At 45.4% G+C, this 23183-nt stretch overlaps 1 protein-coding gene across 1 annotated transcript in view; it reads right to left on the bottom strand.

The window, feature by feature from the left end:
* The window catches only part of LOC139421041 (bromodomain-containing protein 4-like), a 36845-nt gene extending 14239 nt beyond the window's left edge, over positions 1–22606 (bottom strand). Inside the window, exons 1-12 of the mRNA XM_071171535.1 lie at positions 21923–22606; positions 11246–11681; positions 9148–9285; positions 8232–8367; positions 4761–5149; positions 3885–4286; positions 3511–3639; positions 2727–3005; positions 2172–2395; positions 1046–1425; positions 611–718; positions 142–344 (exon numbers count right to left, since the gene is read on the bottom strand). Coding sequence (XP_071027636.1) covers positions 142–344; positions 611–718; positions 1046–1425; positions 2172–2395; positions 2727–3005; positions 3511–3639; positions 3885–4286; positions 4761–5149; positions 8232–8367; positions 9148–9285; positions 11246–11681; positions 21923–22026 — 2928 coding nt within the window. The 5' untranslated portion in view covers positions 22027–22606. The remainder of the gene's footprint in view (positions 1–141; positions 345–610; positions 719–1045; positions 1426–2171; positions 2396–2726; positions 3006–3510; positions 3640–3884; positions 4287–4760; positions 5150–8231; positions 8368–9147; positions 9286–11245; positions 11682–21922) is intronic.
* Positions 22607–23183: the final 577 nt, after the last annotated feature.

The following is a 23183-nucleotide window of genomic DNA, read 5'->3' as shown; positions in this document are numbered from 1 at the left end:
TCCTACTAGCACTGACTGTGCTGAGGGAAAATGTACTTAGGACTGTGACGTGCTTATCTAAATGACCAATATGTTACATATGGTGTCGTCTCCGGCTGGAGCAGCCTACTACATTTAGTTATCTAATAAATCTAATCTTACCGGGAGAGGAGGGGCCATGTAGGTGGCGGGGGAGGGGTTATGTTGCTGTTGCTTCAGGTGGATGCTGGGCTGCAGGACAGGAGCCTGGGCGTGAGGGTGGCCCTGAGGGACCGGACCAGCTCCAGACATGGCATGGTGGAGATGGGGCTTCTTCCCTTCGTTGGTCCCGTGGCCTTTCTTCTGTTTCTGTTTAGGAGCCACTCCTGACAAGAGAAGGGCGAGAGGAGTTCCTGACTACTGAACAAAGCTTTCGTCTATCAATTCTGAATATGTGATAAAAATCTGTTTTAACACAGCCACAATGTGAGATAGTCAAATGTTCAAGTATTGACCACGCATGTGAAATACGCATGAGGTAAATAACGAGGCACGTGTGAAACACCTCAATATTATGCTTCAAAGAAGATAATAAAGGCTTAAAAACAACATTTGAGGAGTGAAATGAGAAGGCCTTGCAGCGTGTCCCTACCCTTCTCCTCATCACTGTCTGAGGAGCTGGAGTCGCTGCTGTCCGAGTCAGAGGAGGAGCTGGCCTTGGTCTTGGCGGCCGTCATGGCCTCCATGGTCTTCTCTGCCACTATAGGAGAGGGAAGCATGTGACTCGACATCTTCTCAAGACAAACTATCTTCCACGAACATGTTAGGTCAACATAACACATTGCATTGCTCAAAGTTAAAGGAAACCGCTTGGTAAAACAATATATATATTTTTTTTTAAGTGTGACCTAGGAGCTAGAGGAAAGCTGTGGAAAATCTTAATACCTTGTTATTCATGTTTTGTAACTGTAATTTTGGGTTTCATTTGAATTAATTATGCAACATTATCCAATTACAAGTGATTTGTAGGGGGTCGGGAGTTTGTTTGGCCATAGGGGGAGGCAAAGATACACATGTTGAGACTCACCAGGAACCTTCTTCTTGTTCTTGCGGAGGCACGACGACACGTATCTCTCCAGCTCTCTCAGCGTGGACGGCTTGAGCGTCTCAAAGTCGATCTCGATCTCGTCGGGGTTGGAGTTCTTCAGCGAGGGCTCTCTGGACTGGATGATGTGGACCACACGACCCAGCTTGTCGCCGGGCAGCTTGTTGATGTCCAGACTCAGCTGCCTCTTCTCCTCGTACGACATGGGCTTACCCTTCTCCCCGGGGACTCCGGCTGCAGCCGGGTCCTCCTCCAGGCCCTCCCCCAAGCCAGACACAGGCTGCAGAGCTGGGGGCTGCTGCGCTGCCTGAGGGCCCAGGGCTGAGGAGCGGTTGTTCTTCACCGCACCTCCCTCCTTCTTACTGCAAAATCAGAGCAGAATATATAAACCATCAGTACTATTTCAACTGGGAGAGAATAACCTTTCTATTCCAATGTCCAAACAAGCATACTACTTCGAAATAAGTAGTGAATTCTAAGTAGTGTGCCAGTATATGGACTTTGTAATGTAGCATCAGTAACATAACATCTCCGTGAAATGCAGAAAGAGCCCAAGGCAGAGGGGGAAAACAAATCATGTTACCACACTTGCCATGGAAATGAGACAGAAGCTTATAAAACAACAAAACAGGTTCATGAAGTAATTTGACAAAGGCAATCAAGCACTTTGAGGTCAGCAACGTTTATAACGTGTCAATACAATCCCATGCGCTCAGCAAATTCTGTGTCCCCTTGTAAATGTCACAGGTCCTGACTTCTGTACTAATGCCACACCTAAGACAGAAATTCCAGTAGCTGTGTATTGTACCGTGAAGACGGATGGAGAACCAGGCCAGTGCAGTACAGAGGGGTATACGACAAACCAGGATCAATGAGTTAGCCAGCTAACTTTAATAAGCAACCGGAAATAGTGATTGGTTTTCTGGTAAATTTGATTTAAATTTGTTTTATCAATTAGACCATGCCCATTTCAAGCTCCTCTTTAAAAAAAAATTATAACACCAAAATAGTCAGGCAAGTTAGCTGGCTTACTCCTTGGTCCTGCTTTGTAGCATACCCCTCTTCTCAGCTTGGCTCAGTAGTGTGAAAAAGCTAGTATCGTTCCTACCTGGGTTTCTTGGTCTTCTTGGGCAGGAGCTCCTTGTTGTTGTTGTTGCTGCTGCTGCTGTTGTTGTTCTTGGTCTTCTTGGGGAACTGAATGGCCGGCTCCGGGATCTCCTCCACCGCTCCTTTCCTTTTGTGCTTGTCTTTCTTCTTCTCCTTCTCTTTTCTCTTTGGTTTGCTGGCCTGTGGCTGCGAGAGGGCCGCCAGCTGCTCGTGGACAGCTTTGAGCTGAAACAGACAAGACAGGAAACCCAACGGTCAAAAAACAGTGGATAGGCATTGACTGGAAGTGACCAAATATCCCAGGGGGTCAGAAATGACACAGCACCCCTCATCCACCCTCAGGGATTCAATTAGATTTTAAACAACTTTATTTATCCATCAAATGTATCACAAATGGATGTTATTAGTGCCAACAAAGAAAAATCAGGAAGATGATAGTTATGAGGGGGTTATGGTTCATTACAATAATGTATGATGAATAGAGATGTCAGAGAAGCTGGAATCACTCAATCCAATCCTATTTGTATTCAATGATGTCATTTCGGTCTTTCCTCACCTGTTCCTGTAGCTCGGCCAGTCTCTGGGCTCTCTCCTCCTCCAAGTCGTTTGTGGACGATTCCGACTCCGATGACGAATCACTGGAGCTGTCCGAGGAGGAAGCGGGGTGTTTGACCGAGGAGGCAGGACCTAGAATGGAGGAGGCGGGGTTTAGGATGGGCGGCGGTTGGGACTTGATGATGGGGGCAGAGGACTGGAGCAGCGCGGGGGCAGGAGCCGAAGCCAGCGTCTCCTCGGGCTCGTCTGGCATCTTGGCAAAGCGCATCTCAAACACGTCCTGTTGGAGAGAGAGAGGACATACTCAGTGTCAGAGTCTGGATAGAGAACAGAACTGGGTGGTGTTCAATAGGGCACACCGCAGCAAAACTAGTTGCAATGGATAAGCAAACATCGGTGTTCAGCAACTGGTAGTACCTATGAATTTCACTCGATTTCAAAACGTATTCTCCCTACTGAACAACCCTGATTTCAAACACATCTGCTGCACCAGTAAAACAGTAACACAGCAAATAGTTTAGCAAACAGGTACATGAAAAGGTGTAAGCTCATGTGGGCATTTGTTATGAAACCGATTTTTGTGACATTTACCTTATATATATATATATATATATATATATATATATATACACACCTTGCATGTGTATCTGTCACGCGTGAATGTTACCATTTAAATAGTTACAATATATCTTTATGTTACCAGACTTAAGTTCCTTGTGGAAGATGTAAGTAGTGAACTGGAATTCTGAGGGTGTTATTATTAACCATGTCAGACGTTTGATTACCTGTAGTTTGCGTGCCATCGCCACCACCTCGTGGTCGGGTGGGTTGTACTTGTAGCAGTTGGAGAACATTAACCGCACGTCGGCAGCAAACTCCTGGGCGTCTCTGTACTGCCGGTTGTCCAGCTTCACCTACAAACACATCACCACATTGTCAACCACAAAACCACGTCGCAATGTTGGAAGCCTTTTAGAGAGGACTAGGGAATCCCTTAGAGAGCTACACTCCTTCAGGCTTTCTTTCCAACCCTAACCCAACATAGGGCTCTCGTCGAAAGTAGTGCACTATGAGCTCTGGTCAAAAGTACTGTACTATATATATATGGGAAAGGGTGCAATTTGGGACATAGCCATAATAGTGTTCCATTCAAACCCACCTTGACGGTGGCGAGGTCCATGGGGTGTTTGATGATGTCGTGGTAGTCGTGCAGCCCCAGCATGTCCACGTCGACTGGCTTGTAGAAGGGCCAGGCGTAGGCAGCGTGCTTCTTATGTAACATGTCTCGGACCAAGCTGGAGCAGTATCGTAGCTGCTCCTGCTGCTTGGGGCTATGAGCCCCTACCCCTGGTCCTATGGGTCCCCCGAGACCGAGACCTATCCCGAGGCCCAGGTGGTGCTGGGAGTCCGGAGCCTCCTTCTTGAGAAGCTTGGTGGGCCTTGCGCTTTCTCGCCGCGGCAGCGTCTTGCCCGACTTGGACTCAGCCGGAGAAGACTCGCTCAGCTGGTCGTTGGCCGTGGGGGTGGTCGTGTCGGCTTTCCTTTTCTGGCTCTTTCTCTGCTGGAATGGGGGAAGGGAAGAGGGGGATAGAGAAATGAGGGGCACAGGGAGAGGGACAGAAAGGGGACGGAGAAGAGGCAGCGCATGAGAGGAGAATGTGATCGTTTTAGATCCGATGCTTAAGGTAATACACATTAGTGTACTTATATCAAAAGCATTCTGAACTGCGATTGACTGAGCTTTCCTGGTGCAATGGAACCAATGGAGTAGCCCTAAAAGTGCAAATCCTGCCCATTTGTGACTACAGAGAGGTTCAATTAAATGCTCATACTATTTGAAGGAACACAAATACTATTTGAATCAAGGGTCATTCATTATACATCAAATGGAAGAAAACTGATTGAAACAGGGAGGGACCACCTCGAAACTCCCATTCTCATTTTCCATTTTGCGCTATAAATGAACATGACCCAGTTCTGCAAGCAATATACCCAGCACCCTCCCCATGCATGCCAAACCCTCCATCCTACTCACTTTGGCCATGGGCATGGGGTTCTGCAGTATGGGGGCGGTGCTCTGAATGGACGTGGGGGGCAGGGTGGTCTGGGTGGGGGGAGGAGGCACGGTGGTCATGATAGGGAGCTTAGGAGGGGCCTGGAGTGGCAGGTCCGACGGGCCCAGTGAGTAGGGGGCCCCGAGCTGTGGCGCGTGGGCATGGGTGTGGACAGGTAGCGTTGGGGGCACGCGGGAGGGCAGGGCCTGCATGAGGGGCTGAGGAGGTAGAGATGGAGGCCCCTGGTCCTGGGTCTGTTGCTGCACTGGTGGTCCTCTGGTCTGGGGGCCTGGGGAGTGGCTGGAGAAGCCCCGTGTCTGGGGGGTGGTGGACGGAGAATCCATAGTCAGGCCTGGCTTCAAGTTCAGACCTGGGAGGGTGAGACACACAGAGACAGAACAATGCATGAATGAATGAAATTGAATAAGTACAATAATTCTAAGATGTCAATTAAATGATATCCAGCTCAGGGCTCCAACTATGCATTTGTTTTTTTAACTTGCTAGCTACGTGGGTAAATGTCAAGATCAAGCTTCTTGATTACAGCAGAGACATTCAACCCCCTCCTGGATAAAGATCTAGGGCCCTATAAAATCTACATTGAACTTAGTAGGGAATCAACTAAATGTATTGAAAATGTCTACCATAAGACATGAAAAGAATGCCCAATTGATTCACATTTCCTGCAACTTTCTGAAGAGGCAAGGAGAATTCCCCGTCTGTATGTACGAAGCGCGATTCTACCACTTTGTGCAGCCTTTAGCATGATGCTAATGAAAAGTCTTCTGGTAGATGGAAAGGCTTTCCCAAAAAACCTTCTCAATTAAACATGAACTACAAAGTAGCCTCTGCCTACCTGGCAGAATGATATCATGATTATTTGCATCAATCCAGTGGATATTTGTTTTGCAAACCATACCATCACTTGTGCCAAAACAACACAGCTAAAAACAGCCTCTTGCTGGTGTGCACTGGAATTAAAAGGGGTACTACACCCAAACGTTTTACTTTCTCAAATTTTGCCCAGACCTCAAGTGGTCTCCTGATGTGGTTAAAAAATGTAAAATACAACTTCATATTCATCATCTCCAGCACCACCTAATCAACATGTGAAAAGGCTGCATTTCTATTAGAGGTCGACCGATTTAATCCGTATGGCATGGCCGATTAATTAGGACCGATTTCAAGTTTTCATAACAAATCGGCAATCCGCATTTTTGGACACCGATTATGGCCAATTACATTGCACTCCACGAGGAGACTGCGTGGCAAGCTGACCACCTGTTACGTGAGTGCAGCAAGGAGCCACGGTAAGTTGCTAGCTAGCATTAAACGTATCTTATAAAAAAAATCAATCTTCACATAATCACTATTTAACTACACATGGTTGACGATATTACTAGGTTAACTAGCTTGTCCTGCATTGCATTTCATCAATGCGGTGCCTGTTAATTTCTCATCAAAACACAGCCTACTTCGCCAAACGGGGGATTTAACAAAAGCGCATTTGTGAAAAAAGCACAATCGTTGCACGAATGTACCTAACCATAAACATCAATGCCTTTCTTAAAATCAGTACACAGAAGTATATTTTATTTAAACCTGCATATTTAGTTAAAATAAATTCATGTTAGCAGGCAATATTAACTAGGCAAATTGTGTCACTTCTCTTGCGTTCATTGCACGCAGAGTCAGGGTATATGCAACAGTTTGGGCCGCCTGGCTCGTTGCGAACTAATTTGCCAGAATTTGACATAATAATGACATAACATTGAAGGTTGTGCAATGTAACAGCAATATTTAGACTTATGGATGCCACCCGTTAGATAAAATACAGAATGGTTCTGTATTTCACTGAAATAATACATTTTGTTTTTGAAATGATAGTTCATTAATATGGTCAAATACAGAAACTAAGACTCATATTTCTGTGTGTTTATTATATTATAATTAAGTCTATGATTTTATAGATCAGTCTGACTGAGTGGTGGTAGGCGGCAGCAGGCTCGTAAGCATTCATTCAAACTTAACTGCGTTTGCCAGCAGCGCTTAGCAATGCTTGAATCACAGCGCTGTTTATGACTTCAAGCCCATCTACTCCTGAGATTAGGCTGGCAATACTAAAGTGCCTATTAGAACATCCAATAGTCAAAAAGTATATGAAATACAAATGGTATAGAGAAATAGTCGACGCGTCATAATTCCTATAATAACCACAACCTAAAACTTCTTAACGGGGAATATTGAACCACCAGCTTTCATATGTTCTCATGTTCTGAGCAAGGAACTTAAACGTTAGCTTTTTTATATGGCACATATTGCACTTTTACTTTCTTCTCCAACACTGTTTTTGCATTATTTAAACCAAATTGAGCATGTTACATTATTTGTTTGAGACTAAATAGATTTTATTTATGTATTATATGAAGTTAAAATAAAAGTGTTCATTGTTCATTCAGTACTGTTGTAATTGTCATTATGACAAATATATATATATATTTTTTAATCGGCATCGGCTATTTTTTGGTCCTCCAATAATGGGTGTTGAAAAGTCCTAATCGGTCAACCTCTAATTTCTATGTTTTGTAGTAAAAAAGAGGAACATAAGTGTTTACAATCACATCGTTGTGCATCATGTGATTTCAACCAATTATGAGTAGGCATTGCATACTAATTGTCTTCAAATGTCATTGGAAACACTTACCTCTCTGTATCTTTTTTTTACTACAAAACATAGAAACGTGTTGTTGATATTGGGACGTGTTGTTGATATTGGGGTGGTGCTGGGGATAATGAATGATGTGGGGAAAAAATAAGACATTTCTCTTTAAGCATTAATGTGGGGGGGGTTACAGAACTATGGGGGAGACAGAACTATGGGGGAGACAGAACTAAAATGGGGAAACGTAATTTGGGAACAAATAAAACAGAATGAGGCAAAAAACATTTAACGGATTTTATAGGGCCCTAAAGATCCTGGTTGCCTAAATAGTTTTGTGGGTATAAATAATTAAATATCATTTATTTTTAAATTGCACCTCTTGTGTGCACATACGGTAATACCGTATAACCCGGTATGGTACAAAAACGGTATGACGGTACACAACTGTGGATACCGCCCAACCCTAAATTTAATTCATTTAAATGAATTTTGGTGACAGTTGGCAACCCATCCCTTACGGGATTAATTGACACAAACATTATGATGATTCACAGTGATAATTCCTCCTTTTATTTAGTTTGAAAAGTGGAGGTTGCTCACTTGAAACACAACATGAAAAAAAAGAGATGACAAAAAGACAACTTCCAGCAACTATGGTGGACATGTAACCTGGCCAGCACAGCACAGTTCAGTAGTGTGAAAAGGGTATTGGAAACCCCAGGCCAGGAGAGTGTACTTGTTTCAGTGTGTGTGTGTGTGTGTGTGTGTGTGTGTGTGTGCTGTACCCTACCTCCTTCCCGTCGGCCCCGGCCTCGACCCTTGCCGGTCATGACAGCAATCTCTGTCTCGTCCTGGGGCATCTCAGTAATCTTCTGGAGAAACATCTTCTCCAGCTGCTCAGCCATTAACACTATGTCATCTCCAGGCTGCAGGCATGGGGAGACAGACACTCCATGTTAATACAGTACCAGAAACCAAAACCTAGACATACCTAGGACCTAGACCTAGCACTACCTTGGACCCAGATATACATTTATCTAGCACTACCTAGGACCCAGACATACATTTATCTAGCACTACCTAGGACCCAGATATACATTTATCTAGCACTACCTAGGACCCAGACATACATTTATCTAGCACTACCTAGGACCCAGATATACATTTATCTAGCACTACCTAGGACCCAGACATACATTTATCTAGCACTACCTAGGACCCAGACATACATTTATCTAGCACTATCTAGGACCCAGACATACATTTATCTAGCACTACCTTGGACCCAGACATACATTTATCTAGCACTACCTAGGACCCAGACATACATTTATCTAGCACTACCTAGGACCCAGCCATACATTTATCTAGCACTACCTAGGACCCAAACATACATTTATCTAGCACTACCTTGGACCCAGATATACATTTATCTAGCACTACCTTGGACCCAGATATACATTTATCTAGCACTACCTTGGACCCAGATATACATTTATCTAGCAGTACTTAGGGAAAAGCATCCATTCTAAAAGTAAGCTAAACTCTAAACATATGTCTCTGATACCAACTATATTGGGTGTGGTGGTCATCTAATGAACCACCTCGTTCAAATTGTCAGGGTTAGCGGTTCCAAGCCCTTTCTATAGATTATATTTCTATGGTGGTGGTTGACAACAGCTACGGTGCATTACTGCATCCGTTACCTTGTTGTAAATGTAGCAGTTGGTGAACATGGTGTTGAAATCTTGAATACATTCTTGGGCGTTCCAGTAGTAGCTGTTCTCAAGTCGCTTCTTGATTGTTCCCATATCCATAGGAACTTTAATAATCTTGTAGTAGTCCTGAAATGTTTAAGTATAATTCAATTATAAACAGGACCGTCACAGGCAGAGGATTCTGCCAAGTGTGCATGTTGGGTGCTTGGGTGGCATGACCACATAGAAACACTACTAGAATCAATAATAAACTCAATACTCCTTGCAACAAAAAAAAAGCTCTTTGGGGTGCAGAGTTGTAAGGGCGTGACCTAGAAAAGGGAAAACCAGCACTCACTGGAAATAGTAGACTGTTCTCTCTGCTACCGCAGGGCAAGAGGAACCAGTGCACAAAAGTCAGGAAACAACAGGACCCTGAACAGCTTCTACCCCCAAGCCGTAAGACAACTTAACAAGACTGCTAAATAGCTAATCGAATGGCTACCCGGAATACCTGCATTTGCCCTTTTTTGCACCAACTGTCATACACCGACTATGGACACACACTGGACTCTACTCTCACACACACACACACACACACACACACACACACACACACACACACACACACACACACACACACACACACACACACACACACACACACACACACACACACACACACACACACACACACACACACACACTTCTGCTGTCTATCTATCTATCCTGTTGCATAGTCACGCCTACCTACACTCTGGTCAGTTTATTAGGTATACCACCCCATTCATGGAAATGGTTTGCTCCTGCAGACGGTAGGTGATGTGGCCGTGGATCGCTATATAAAGCAGGCAGACAGGCATCCAGTTACTGCTTGATTGAACGTTAGAAGGGGAAAAACGAATGACCTAAGCAACTTAGAGCGTGGTTTGATAGGCGGTGCCGGGAGAGCCGGTTCTAGTACCTCAGAAACGTCCTCTCTCCTGGGCTTTTCAAGCACGACTGTGTCTAGGTTTTACAGAGAATGGTGCGACAAACAAAAAACATCCAGTCAGCGGCAGTCCTGTGGCTGAAAACAGCTTGTTGATAAGAGGTTAAAGGAGAATGGCGCAAGCTAACAGGCAAGCCACAAACAGGCAAATAATAGCTCAGTACAACGGTGGTGTGCAGAACGGCATCTCAGAACGCACAACTCATCGATCCTCGTCACGGATAGGCTATTGTAGCAGACGACCACACCGTGGTCCACTCCAATCAGTTAAAAACAGGAAGAAGCGGCTCCAGTGGGTACGCAATCACCAACACTGGACTACCTAAGTGGAAAAACATTGCCTGGTCCGACAAATCCCGGTTCCTGTTGTGTCATGCTGATGGCAGTCAGAATTTGGTGTAAGCAGCATGAGTCCATGGCCCCACCCTGCCTGGTGTCAATGGTACAGGCTGGTGCCGGTTGTGTAACGGTGTAGGGCATGTTTTCCTGGCAGATATTCGGTCACTTGATACCAATTGAGCAACGAGTTCATGCCCCAAATAATTCAGGCTGTTCCGGAGGTAAAAGAGAATCCGAACCGGCACTAGATGGTATCCCTAATAAACTGGTCACTGAGTGCATATGGACATAGCTACGTTAATTACCTTGTACACCGACTCAGTACTGGAACTCCCTGTATATAGCCATGTTACTTTGACTCAACGTTTCGCGGTATTCATTGTGCATTTATTCCTAGTTTCACTATGACGGCTCTGGCCCAACCCTTCTGTATCTAGGACCAAAACGGTCAAAACGTGTTCCCATTTTGTAACATGCCAGGGAGAAAAGCAAACCCGGACTCATGGCAGAGGAGAAACACTGAGTGTGGCGTTTGGTCCGAGCGATGTGGATGGGTAGTCAGGATAGAAATCTAAAGCAGGGTTCTCCAACCCTGTTGCAGGAGGATTACCATCCTGTAGGTACACTACAACCCAAACCTGCTCTAAAATACTATTTAGTGAATTCAACTTTTAAATTAATGAAACTTCCAAAGACTATTTTCAGGTCGTTCGTTTCTCCTTTTCTAGTCCACATAGCGTGACACCAGCCAGCCAACCAGACAAACACACTACTCACCGGCAGGTTGAGTTTGACGGCGTCGACAGGTGCCTGGAAGGGCCAGGAGAAGTGGTGCTTCCACAGGGTCTTCAGCACCGCCTTGAGCAGGTACTGCAGCTGGTTGGTCTGCCGCTTGGGCTGCGACGGGTTGATGTACTCCGGGGGCGGTGGGTTAAACTCTGGCACGGTGGGTACGTAGGTGGAGGGCTGGGGCTGCCCCCCCTGGCTACTGCTACTGCTGCCTGACGAAGACATCTGCACTGTGGTTGCATCCAGGCCGTCCCCCATTCTTGCGGAGGTGACTGGGGGCGCGGGCACAGGGGCCGGAGCAGGGGCAAGGGTTGGGGTAGGGGCGGCGGTGGCCGCGGGACACCAGTTGTTCAGTCTCGACGGCGGCGCGGACGACTCCACTGAGAGAGCACCGCTGATTCCATTGCACTCCTCACTAGCCTCTCTAGAGGGGGGGGGGACAGACAGACCGTCATTAGCATCTTTGTCAGACATATAGGGTTGCAAAGCTCCCGCTAATTTACCAGTTACCGGAATCTTCAGTAATTTTGGTAAGTAACATAATCTATGGTAACTTTGGTAATTTATACTTGAATAACCTTTTCATATATTGTATACATTTTTCTATCTGTGTCCATATTGTCAATTAGCTTCTAGTGGATAGACCGCATGGATCAAGAGAAAATAGCCTAATAATGACAAAAGTATATAAATCAACAATGGCATTTTCAATTAACTCTGCAACTCTTCCAACTGCTATCGGTTTGGCCCTAAAACATGTACAAAGACAGACATAGTAAAATAAATGTCAAAAATAATGCTAAAACCCTAGACACCTGTGATAATCTGAAGTTCCCAAAAAGGCCACTAGATGTCATATGATAAAATATATTCCATGAAAGTTAACAAAATTCTGGTAGATTACTGGTAAATGAATATACCCTCCCCTTTGCAACCCTAGACATATCACAACATTTCTTAAATCATCAGCATCGTATCATAATTATCACCACCATAGGCACTTCCCGAGTCTATGTTCTTCATGTTATCGTCATTTTACTGAGTCACCACCCATAAACCCGAAGCTGTAAAACACGTTGAGGAAGGTTTATGAACGTTTCATTTCAACATCCTCTGACCTGTGCCCCGGCTTCAGAAATAGAAAATCAACAAAAGGTAGCGTGGTGACATTTTACATCAGCTGATAACTGACTTTCTTTGTATCCCACATCTTAATACATACACTCTGTGGGGTGACTCTTGTTTCAGAGGTTGGATAGAGTCAGACTGCATGACACTGCTACTGCTGTGGTGGTAGATACCTCGTCTCCTTTATGGCTCAGCTGCTTACATAGTTCATTTTCTCTCTCTCTCTCACACACACCCGCACAGCTCAGGCCGAGCTCAGGCCGAGCTCAGGCCGAGCTCAGGCCCAGCTCAGGCCCAGCTCAGGCCCAGCTCAGGCCCAGCTCAGGCCCAGCTCATGAGCTCCAGCAGCAGCAGATTTTACTTTAGAATGGAAAATGTATGTGTTTATGCAACAAATGTCAGTCCATCGAAACACATCGCACAAAATCAATTCAAACTAAGACATATAGTTCCTGTATCTTATCACATGTATCTAGAAACATTTCAAATCATCTTGAAAGGGAAATATGCACATCCCTACTAAAGGCCCATTAAAGGCAGACGGGGCTCGACGGCAGCGCCACATGAAGGCTGTGGTAAATGGTAATAGTTACAGGGTTGATGGAGAGGCAAAGGAGAGAGAAGGCTCTGTATACTGTAGCATGGGCAACGAGAGGTCACACTAACACATCAGACCAGGGGGCGTACGAATCAAGCATCTCAGAGAACTAGGAGTGCTGATTTAGGATCAGTTTTTCCTTTAAGATTACAATAAATAAAATTAGGCCTACATGGACAGGGGAACCATATCCTAGATCAGCACTCCCACACAACATTACCCGACAGGGTTATAATGAGGGACGGACACAGACTGGGGAGTACAGGGAGAGCAGCGTTCTCCAGCAGGGGCAACCAAAGGTCACGCAACCACACACACCCCCCCCCCCCCCCCTACCAAGAACCACACACACACACACAACCACCCAACCAAGAACCACACACACACACAACCACCCACAGACCCACCAATGCGTCAGTATGTGCAGTTTGCGGGTGGAGTACTGTGGTTTCCTATATGTTTTTGGATTTCCCCATTCTACTCAGCGTGTGACTTTTACCCACAACAAGACTTACACCGATAAAACAAAAACCTGGTTTTCCATGGGAACGCAACAGTTAGAGCAAAGTTAGACAACTGAGATCGTGGCCTATTATTCAAAAAGTAAGCTATTTCATCTAACATATCTAGGAAATGCATAATTTATATTTTGGTGTGCAACCTGTCAAACTAGGATCCAGAATTATCAGATACAGTGTTGCCTCTTCAGAGAACTTACTGAATATTTGTGCATATTGACCTAGGCTATATTATTCACAACCTGAGGAAGTGGGGACTCAAACAGCTAGATTGCCAACTCTAAATATGATAGCGTTGCTATATAGCCATGTAGGCTAATTGATTGATCTATCAGTAAATGTAGGCTAATGTCCTCCAAAAAACTTCCCAGCGCTAGGCCTAAGCTACTTGGTAGGCTTATTCACTGCCAATGGCGCGCTCCGCGGGCACTTCAAAACCATAGGCTACCACACCCTACTCCGGTTGTAAAGTGGTGCCATAAACTCTTAATATTGAGGTGAGAAATAAATTAATATACTCACAGAAAGCTAAACTCAGCAAAAAAAGAAACGTCCTCCCACTGGGGGGTCAAAAGTAACAGTCAGTATCTGGTGTGGCCACCAGCCGCATTAAGTACTGCAGTGCATCTCCTCTTCATGGACTGCACCAGATTTGCTGTGAGATGTTACCCCACTCTTTCACCAAGGCACCTGTAATTTCCCAGACATTTCTGGGGGGAATGGCCCTAGCCCTCACCCTCCGATCCAACAGATCCCAGACGTGAGATCCAGGCTCTTCGCTGGCCATGGCAGAACACTGACATTCCTGTCTTGCAGGAAATCACGCACATAACGAGCAGTATGGCTGGTGGCATTGTCACGCTGGAGAGGTCATGTCAGGATGAGCCTGCAGGAAGGGTACCACATGAGGGAGGAGGATGTCTTCCCTGTAACGCACAGTGTTGAGATTGCCTGCAATGACAAGCTTAGTCCGATGATACTGTGACATACCACCCCAGACAATGACAGACCCTCCAACTCCAAATCGATCCCGCTCCAGAGTACAGGCCTCGGTGTAACACTCATTCCTTCGACGATAAACGCGAATCCGACCATCACCCCATGTGAGACAAAACCGCAACTCGTCAGTGAACAGCACTTTTTTTGCCAGTCCTGTCTAGTCCAGCGACGGTGGGTTTGTGCCCATAGGCGATGTTGTTTCCGGTGATGTCTGGTAGGACCTGCCTTACAACAGGCCTACAAGCCCTCAGTCCAGCCTCTCTCAGCCTATTGCGGACAGTCTGAGCACTGATGGAGGGATTATGCTTTCCTGGTGAAACTCGGGCAGTTGTTGTTGCCATACTGTACCTGTCCTGCAGGTGTGATGTTCGGATGTACCGATCCCGTGCAGGTGTTTACACACACATGGTCTGCCACTGCGAGGATGATCAGCTGTCCGTCCTGTCTCCCTGTAGCGATGTCTTAGGCGTCTCACAGTATGAACATTGCAATTTATTGCCCTGGCCACATCTGCAGTCCTCATGCTTCCTTGAAGCATGCCTATGGCATGTTCACGCAGATGAGCAGGGACCCTGGTCATCTTTCTTTTGGTGTTTTTCAGTCAGTTGAAAGGCCTCTTTAGTGTCCTGAGTTTTCATAATTGTGACCTTAATTGCCTACCGTCTGTAAGCTGCTCCAGTTCTCCCCTCTGGCCCATCATAAAAAAAGGCTTTGTGTCCGTCTGTCAGGATTAATTCCATTTCAATACCTGTCAATTCAAGGACTATACTGAAACGCCAATTCCAAATCTGGTTTACTTTCTGAACGGAACTGAAATTGACCCAACCCTCTGTCTGTGTCTGTGTCTGTGTGTGTGTGTGAGATCAGAGGTGAGTTAGAAGTTAGCCTTCGCTGGGGTTTTGGCAGGGCCTGTGTGTGTTTAATGGTTTATGTGGGTCCCTGGTAAGACACAGACTATCCCATTCCTTGGAAGTCTCTGGAGTGTTTCAGGATGTGGGAGGTTTTGTGTGGGTGTGTGTGGTACGTTTGGCATCATCTGGCTGCTGGTGGAACACAGTGTTCCCATGCCGCCTCTCGCCTCCTCTCCCCCAGGCTACTATGTCACAAGGACAGTGTGTTGGAGACGGAGTACAAAGACGTAGCAATGTGACCAACCACAAAGTATTGATCATGAGGGATTCTCGTTTAAAAAAAACTCTGGCCAGTCACACACACACACACACACACACCAGTGTACGGATCTCGCTCAACTAACCACATTCCTGATGAGTCAACCTTTCTGAGTTAGCAGTTAACCAAGCACATGATCGCTGCCTAGGACTCCCTGGATGAAACACACCCATACACTGACTGACCTCTGTCTGGGATGATAACAGGAGAGAGGAATTTTAACTTGTCTGCTACCTGCCCACTCAGGTCAAAGCACCAGTCAAAACAGTCATTGAATGTTTCTTATAACAGAGTACAGACTTCCTGAATATAATGCTAGACATGATACAGCATAGAGCTGCTGCTGATGACCAAGTAGCGGGCTGCATTCAGAACCAGGGCTAGATAAGTCTAGTGGAAATTAGTCAAGCACTGCACTGGTTGGGCTCAAGAAAATTGGTTTAATCTTTTGCCTGATTCCGTAGTCCCCCCCCTTTCCATTTTTAAAGGTGGAGAACAATGCCTGAATCACATCAGACGACCACTAGCCAGAGACTGTTTGGTTAGCAATGTTTCTGTAGCGCTCATGTGATCGGAGTTTGCAAATCAAATGACCACTGGATTGATGCAAATAATCCTGATATCATTCTGCCAGGTAGGCAGAGACTACTTTGTAGTCAACATTTCAATTGACAAGTTTTTTGCAAAACATTTCCAAAGTAGACGATGGTTGTCGTTACATTAGTATCGTCGCAAACGGCTACACAAAGTGGTAGACAAAACACGCACAGCCATGGTGTGCCGTTGCCTCTTCAGAAACCTGAAGGACAATACGAAACACTGATTCATTTTGTTCAAGTCTTACAATTATCTTGGGCAAAAATCATGCATTTTCATTGCGTGTTAAACAGTGTGTGTGGTCGACTGAGGCTGCAGTACAGAAGAGGTCGACAGGGACAGACAATGGGACCAAGCAGCAGACAGGAGGATGACGTCCACTAAGGAAGGAAGAAGTGACAGGCCCTCCACAAACAGGGTAGTGTTCATTGGGGCACACAACGGAAAACATTTTAAAAATGTGTTGCATGTGTTTGAAATGAAAGTGAGCGTTTCCTCATTGGACATAATGGACAAATCCAGGACAATTCCCTCCCTGTTTTAAACATAAAACCACCACCCAGCTCTTACAGACACAGGAGGATGGGGGGAGGCGTCTGTGGCAGGTACAGACTGACAGCTCAGGGACAGACGGGAGGGCTCCCTCTATGGGGACAGAGGCTGTTTGTTAGGTAGCTTCTAGTTAGTCACAACACCAGGCTGATGCTCCAGCTAGTTCGGGAAGCAGTGTTCTCTGGGATCAGGAACCTGCCAACGTATACACAGCACCACCAGATGGTTCACAACAGCCAGGTAACAACAATCAGGGAATCCAAGGACACACACATACACAGTACAAAGTACACAATTTCTCCCCACCGTGTGCTATTGCTCCACTATAGGGTCTAGTTTATTGTGATTATTTAAAACCTCAACTGCTGACTGAACCTATTTGACCAGATAAGATGACAATGAGTAAACATGATTAGCTCAGGCAGAGAGGCCAACACTAGTCCTGTTGGCTTTCACCAGGTTTTCCTGCAGTTTCCCATGTTTGAAGAGATTTCTTTTAGCTACCTCCCCCCCTTTAATTCTTTTTTTTTACACCTAGGCGGCATCCCAAATGGCACCTTATTCCTTATGCGGTGCACTACTTCTGACCAGTTCAAAGTAGCGCACTATAGGGAATAGGGTGCCATTTGAGACGTGTTCCCTAATCAGGTCAATTGGGCCCATTCTCACCTTCACAGGTTTGGTTTCAATTGGAAAGGGGAACCTGTACACAATGGTAGTCCAGCAGACAATGGACATGTAAATGTCAAAAACACTAATCTCATCAGGAGTGGAAGTGGCTAGTTGAGTAGCTGACAAAGTCACTGACCAAAACACATCCAGCGTGACTGCTGATGATTAAACTAAGTCGGCTCCAGGTTAGACCTTATTATTTTTCTTGACTAACAGCATCCATAGAAAAGTTAGCCCAGTCTGGATGCACCCCAAATGGCACCCTATTCCCTACATGGTGCACTACGTTTGAACAGAGCCCTATGGGTTGATAATTTGGCTCTATCTTGGTGCATTATACAACCACAACCACACTTCAAAAGACAAAAGAAAACGGCATTAAAAACATAAATCGCTATGACAAATTATTTCCTGCTATGGTCCTAAAGGTCAACAACACATTTTTACAACCTACTTAATACAGCAGGACCCATATTCACAAAGTCTCAAGAGTCGGAGTGCTGCTGTGCTGATCTAGGATCAGTTTTCGATTATATGGATTGGGGGACCTGATCCAACTCTGATGCACTTTGTGTAAATACGGCTCAGCAGAGGCAGATTGCTACAAGAGGTGAAGATAAACGCTGCCACTGGCTGACTTCCTGCCTACCCGTGTGTGTGTCTCACCACACCCCCACTGCTTTGGGCTCTGGAATAACAGTTGACCTTCGACCTGGACATAGATCACCACAGACTGCCAAGGAATGTTGTGAGAGAAGGGAGGAAGTGGCTCTGGTTACCGAGGGGCCTAGTCGAGGCCAGGAAATCAGGTTCTGCCAGTGAGTGACACTTGAAAACCTGTTTTTTTTTATTCCCTACATAGTGCACTACTTTTTAATGAGGGCCACAGGGAATAGGATGCTATTTGGGACTTGGGACACACACACACACCTCATGTTAGGTTACAAAATAAAGGTATTGTATCTACTAGGCCAATCTATTCCATCTAGAAAGTAAATAATAACTTGTGTTTTCCAGGGGAGGGGAGGTAGCTGCAGCCAGTAGGAATGTAGGCCAGAGGATTCCACTCCACACACCAGCGCAGTAAGAGACATCCGGCTATGAGTAGATCCCAAATGACTACTTGTGACCAGGGATGTGACCAAATGGAAAAATTGTTCTTGATGTTTAGACAGCAAAACACATTTAAACATAGAGTTTTCACAAAGAAAAATATGTGAATCCACAATGCTGCTGCGCTGCTGCCAGCGTTGGTTTGGGCCTCACCGTGCGTCCCTTTCAGATGGTTAAGCATTGCACCTGTACTACCATTACTTGACCTCAACTCCACCTCGCAAAGTTGGCATTTCCTTCACATTTAACTTCACAGTATTGCCAAACAGGACTTCGCTGCTGTCACTTGCCTTTCTCTGCCAGTTTTCCAACTTAACGACAATGACAGTGGTGGAGAGCAGACTCCAAAAATAATAGATTCCACGACTCCTCGAACGCCAACTCCCACTGGCCACCATTTCTGAGTGTTAAAATTCAATGCTGCTAGGAATTGACTCCTAAGATTCTTTACTTTTGGAAAGGAGGAGACTGATTAGTTGCCGTACTTCCGAGAACACTCGCATCTTTATAGTGAGCTCGCGAGGGATGGAGAGAGAGAGAGAGGGGAGGGGCACAGTATAGGCAGGTCAGCCACCAGGCAGACAGATGGGCCTATTGCACTGTTCTATCGGCATTTAAAAGCACTCTTCATTCTGGAATTTCATACTTGGACACAAACTGTAGTGAATGTTAGTCATGCCACAAAAATCTGAATTTAATCATTCCGAAAACATTAGAGAAACAAACTATTGGTTTGATGATGAGGGAAATACACAACCTATAGACTAACGGGCCCAAGCCCATTTCATTTGAACTCTTTCCGTCAGTCCAAGAGAGGTAGCATCTGTGGCATCTACAGTATGTTGTGCGTCAGACGGTGGAGTGGACTCCCACATCTTCACCCCGTGGGGGTCTGCAATGGGCCCCGCATGCTTTTGGTCAGCCTGGCCAGGAATTAGGCTATATCTGTGTCCCAAATAACGCCCCATTCCTTACATCGGGGATCATGAACTAGATTCAGCCATGGGCCAATTTAGTCTTGGGCGGGTGGTTGAGGGGCCAGAACATAATTACAAATCATTGGTAGACTGCAAATTGACCACAAGAAGCCCAAACAGATCAAATATTTGAGTAAAACATTTAAAAACTTGCTTAATTGCGAAATTAAAATCAATTGGAGGTGATTTCCTGTTGTTTTTACTGTCTTACTTCCAACAATGAAAATGCAACAAAAAAAAAAACAATATTTAGAAACTTGGGGGGCCAAATAAAACCACCCGCAGGCCACCAATTGGGGGAACACTGCCTTACATAGCGAACTACTTTTAACCAGGGACGCTAACTACCTCTCACTTCAGCGGAGAACTGCTCTCACCCACGTGCATGCAGGCTCACGCACACATCTGGCATGCAACTAAATGCCTTTTGGGGGGGGGGGGGGGGAGACTGAGTCAGAGGCATGCGTCATGTCTGACTGTTCAGAGCCTGACTCTCTCCCTCTGGCTGTGTGGCTCCGTAGAGGCAAGCAGGCTTCCTCATACTAGGGTTGGGCGATATTTGGGCAGACCTATTCCACGATATGCTACTCCAAATAGTGCCGATATCTGATATTATCATGTTGCATTGTTAATGACAAAATAATTCAACTGTGCTTATTTATGATCTTATAGTCAAGTCGCCTTTTCATTAAAAAAAATACACTTATGACGGGGACAAAAGGGTTTATTCGTTTAGACTTCATGTTGAACATATTGATACGACTGCACAGTTTTGAAATGGAAAGTTCAAATATCACCAATAGTCTATATTAAACATATAGTCTATCAGCCCAACCCTAACACACAGACACACACTGCTGCTGGTGACAAGCCTACATTAAATCAGGTTGGGTTTGTGTTCAGTCCAAGTCACAGAACACTGTGGTGAAACACTCCCAGTGACTCTCTCTCTCTCTCTGACTGACCATAGGTGGACCAAACACACAGGGTGGTGTGCAACAGGAGCGAAAAGATTCAATACAGACGACAACAATCTGTGTTTACAGTGGGCAAAAAGCCAGGGCGAAAGGGTGAGGAGAACACACACCAAGAATGTAGGGGAGAGAGTGACAACCCTCACGTACGAGTCACTGAGTCACTTAGTAAACAAACACCGAACTGGAGCTAAAGGACGCCCCTTGCTCTCCTTCTCCCCCCCCCCCCCCCGGGCTTAACTAACCGGACCAGTTCATTCACCAAGGCATTTCCTGGAATCATGACACATTTCTGCCACAACAAATACAACACACTCTTTCTCCCCTCCCCCCAGGAGGGTTATAGGCAGAATGGTGGCTAATAATGCAAACCTCCAAAGCAACAATTTCCACAGGCTTTAAACTAATAAGCTACATCAGAGAAAATGACACATTAATAGGTCATATTTAAAGAAAGTTGTCCACAAACAAAGACTTCTCTGTAAACTGGAGCATTCTGTTTCGGTTTCATGTTTTAGATTAGGTGTCCTCCATACAGTACAAATGCAAGCTGTAGGCTTAGTATATGTACACTGAATAAAAATAGAAAAAAACATTACTCTTAAATGTTGTGCACACATTTGTTTATATTCCTTGTTAGTGAGCATTTTTACATTTTTATAATCTATCCACATGACAGGTGTGGCATATCTAGAAGCCGATTAAACAGCATGATCATTACACAGGTGCACCTTGTGCTGGGGACAATACAATGCCACTCTAAAATGTGCAGTTCTCTCACAACACAATGTCACAAATGTCTAAAGTTGAGGGACCGTGCAATTGGCATGCTGACTGCAGGAATGTCCACCAGAGCTCTTGCCAGAAAATCTAATGTTAATTTCTCAATCATAAGCCGCCTCCAACGTCGTTTTATAGAATTTGTTAGGCGTTGTGTGGGCAAGTGGTTTGCCAATGTCAACATTGCTGCCCCATGGTAGTGGTGGAGTTATAGTATAGGCGGGTATAAGCTAAGGACAACAAACAATGGCATTTTATCTATGAAAATTTGAATGCACAGAAATACTGCGATGAGATCCTGAGGCCCATTTTCTTCTTTAAAAAAAAAAGGTATCTGTGACCAATATGCGTTTCCAGTCATGTGAAATCCAAAGTTCAGGGCCTAATGAACTTATTTAGATTGACTGATTTCCTCATATGAACTGTAACCTAGTAAAATCTTTGAAATGGTTCCACGTTGCGTTTATATTATTGTTCTGTGTATTTAACACAACGGATGTAGCCTAGTATTATGAGAAAGTCTCCCTTGAATGGGAAACATGAGGAAAGCCTATTTGTGTTATTTATCTGTATCGGCCAAACGTTACCTTTTCACAGAGACAGAAGAATAATGTGCCATTTTTTCCAAAAGAGCATCCAGAGTCTGAAAATCCAGCAGATCGTTAGACTTGGCATGCATCTTGTAATCCATCTAGAAGCTTCCCTCAACACAAAGCAAAAAAAAAGAAAATAACAGGAGAAGTTTGGCTCCCTTTCTCTCCTTTTCCCACACACACAGGAAGAGAGATCGGTTCTGTTTAAGGTTCCAATCTAGTTCCGTTTCACAAAATCTATCCACAAATGATTAATCCAGGTTTAAGTGATGGGTATTCCTTGAAAATTAAAAAAATTAAAAACAACAGAAAAGGGACAGGGATCGGGGTAAGATTATGCCTGTGGAGGCCTGACTGGAGCCGGCTGGCTGAGTTAGCTGTGTGTGCCGGTCTCCTTCGCTCTACCCCCTCCCCCTCTCAGCAGCAGCACAACGGCCCAGCAGCCACAGGCTCCTCGCCCCATTGTGTGTGTCCACCCCGGGCCTCCCCCACTCACAAGCAGCAAGAGTGAGAAAGGAAGGACAGCGCTCCGGTAATTATTATTTTTTTAAATCCAGGAGGAGAGCTTGCTTCTTCCCTTTCTCTCGTAGCTCTTCTCTCTCTCTCAAAACACAACACACAGCAAACGGCGTGCGGTGGTTATTCAACGGTGAAAATGGCTCTGCTGTTCCGCTTCCTCATTGAGCACTAGTCTCAGCCCACAGCTTGTTACCCCTCCCTCTCCCTACGCTCTCACTCCACCCCTCCCCTTTCTCCCTCAATAGCTTGAGGTCCCTCCCTCTCTCTCTCCATCCACACCTTTGGCACCCCAACACCTCCCTACTTCCAATTCACCCTGCCCCTCCCCCACGTGCCGTTCTCCTTTTGGGCTGATCTCGTGAACCAACGCCTGCCTACCCCCACCAAACCAAAGGCTACCTTATCTACTGCTCTCGCTCTCCCTCCACCCCCCCCCCCTCTCTCCCCCTACATCCCTCCCTCTCTCCCCACCACGCTGCTGCACACACACATTCACACAGCACGTCTAGACTAATACAAAAGCATCCACGCCGGCCGGGCTTTCTGTCAATGCAAAGAGAAATAGAAACAACGAGAAATAAATAATATGTAAGACAATACTATAAGAGGGGGAGGACCGAACAATCCATTCCTTCTTCACAAGGCCAACAGGCTAAAATTGTAAAATAAAATAAAAATATATTTTTTTAAAGTGGGATGGTAAAGCATTTTCAGTGTCAAACAAAACCAGATATAA

This window comes from Oncorhynchus clarkii, chromosome 12 (assembly GCF_045791955.1).
Source record: "Oncorhynchus clarkii lewisi isolate Uvic-CL-2024 chromosome 12, UVic_Ocla_1.0, whole genome shotgun sequence".
Classification (NCBI taxonomy): Eukaryota; Metazoa; Chordata; class Actinopteri; order Salmoniformes; family Salmonidae; genus Oncorhynchus; species Oncorhynchus clarkii.
This window is presented reverse-complemented; position numbering and strand designations above follow the sequence as displayed.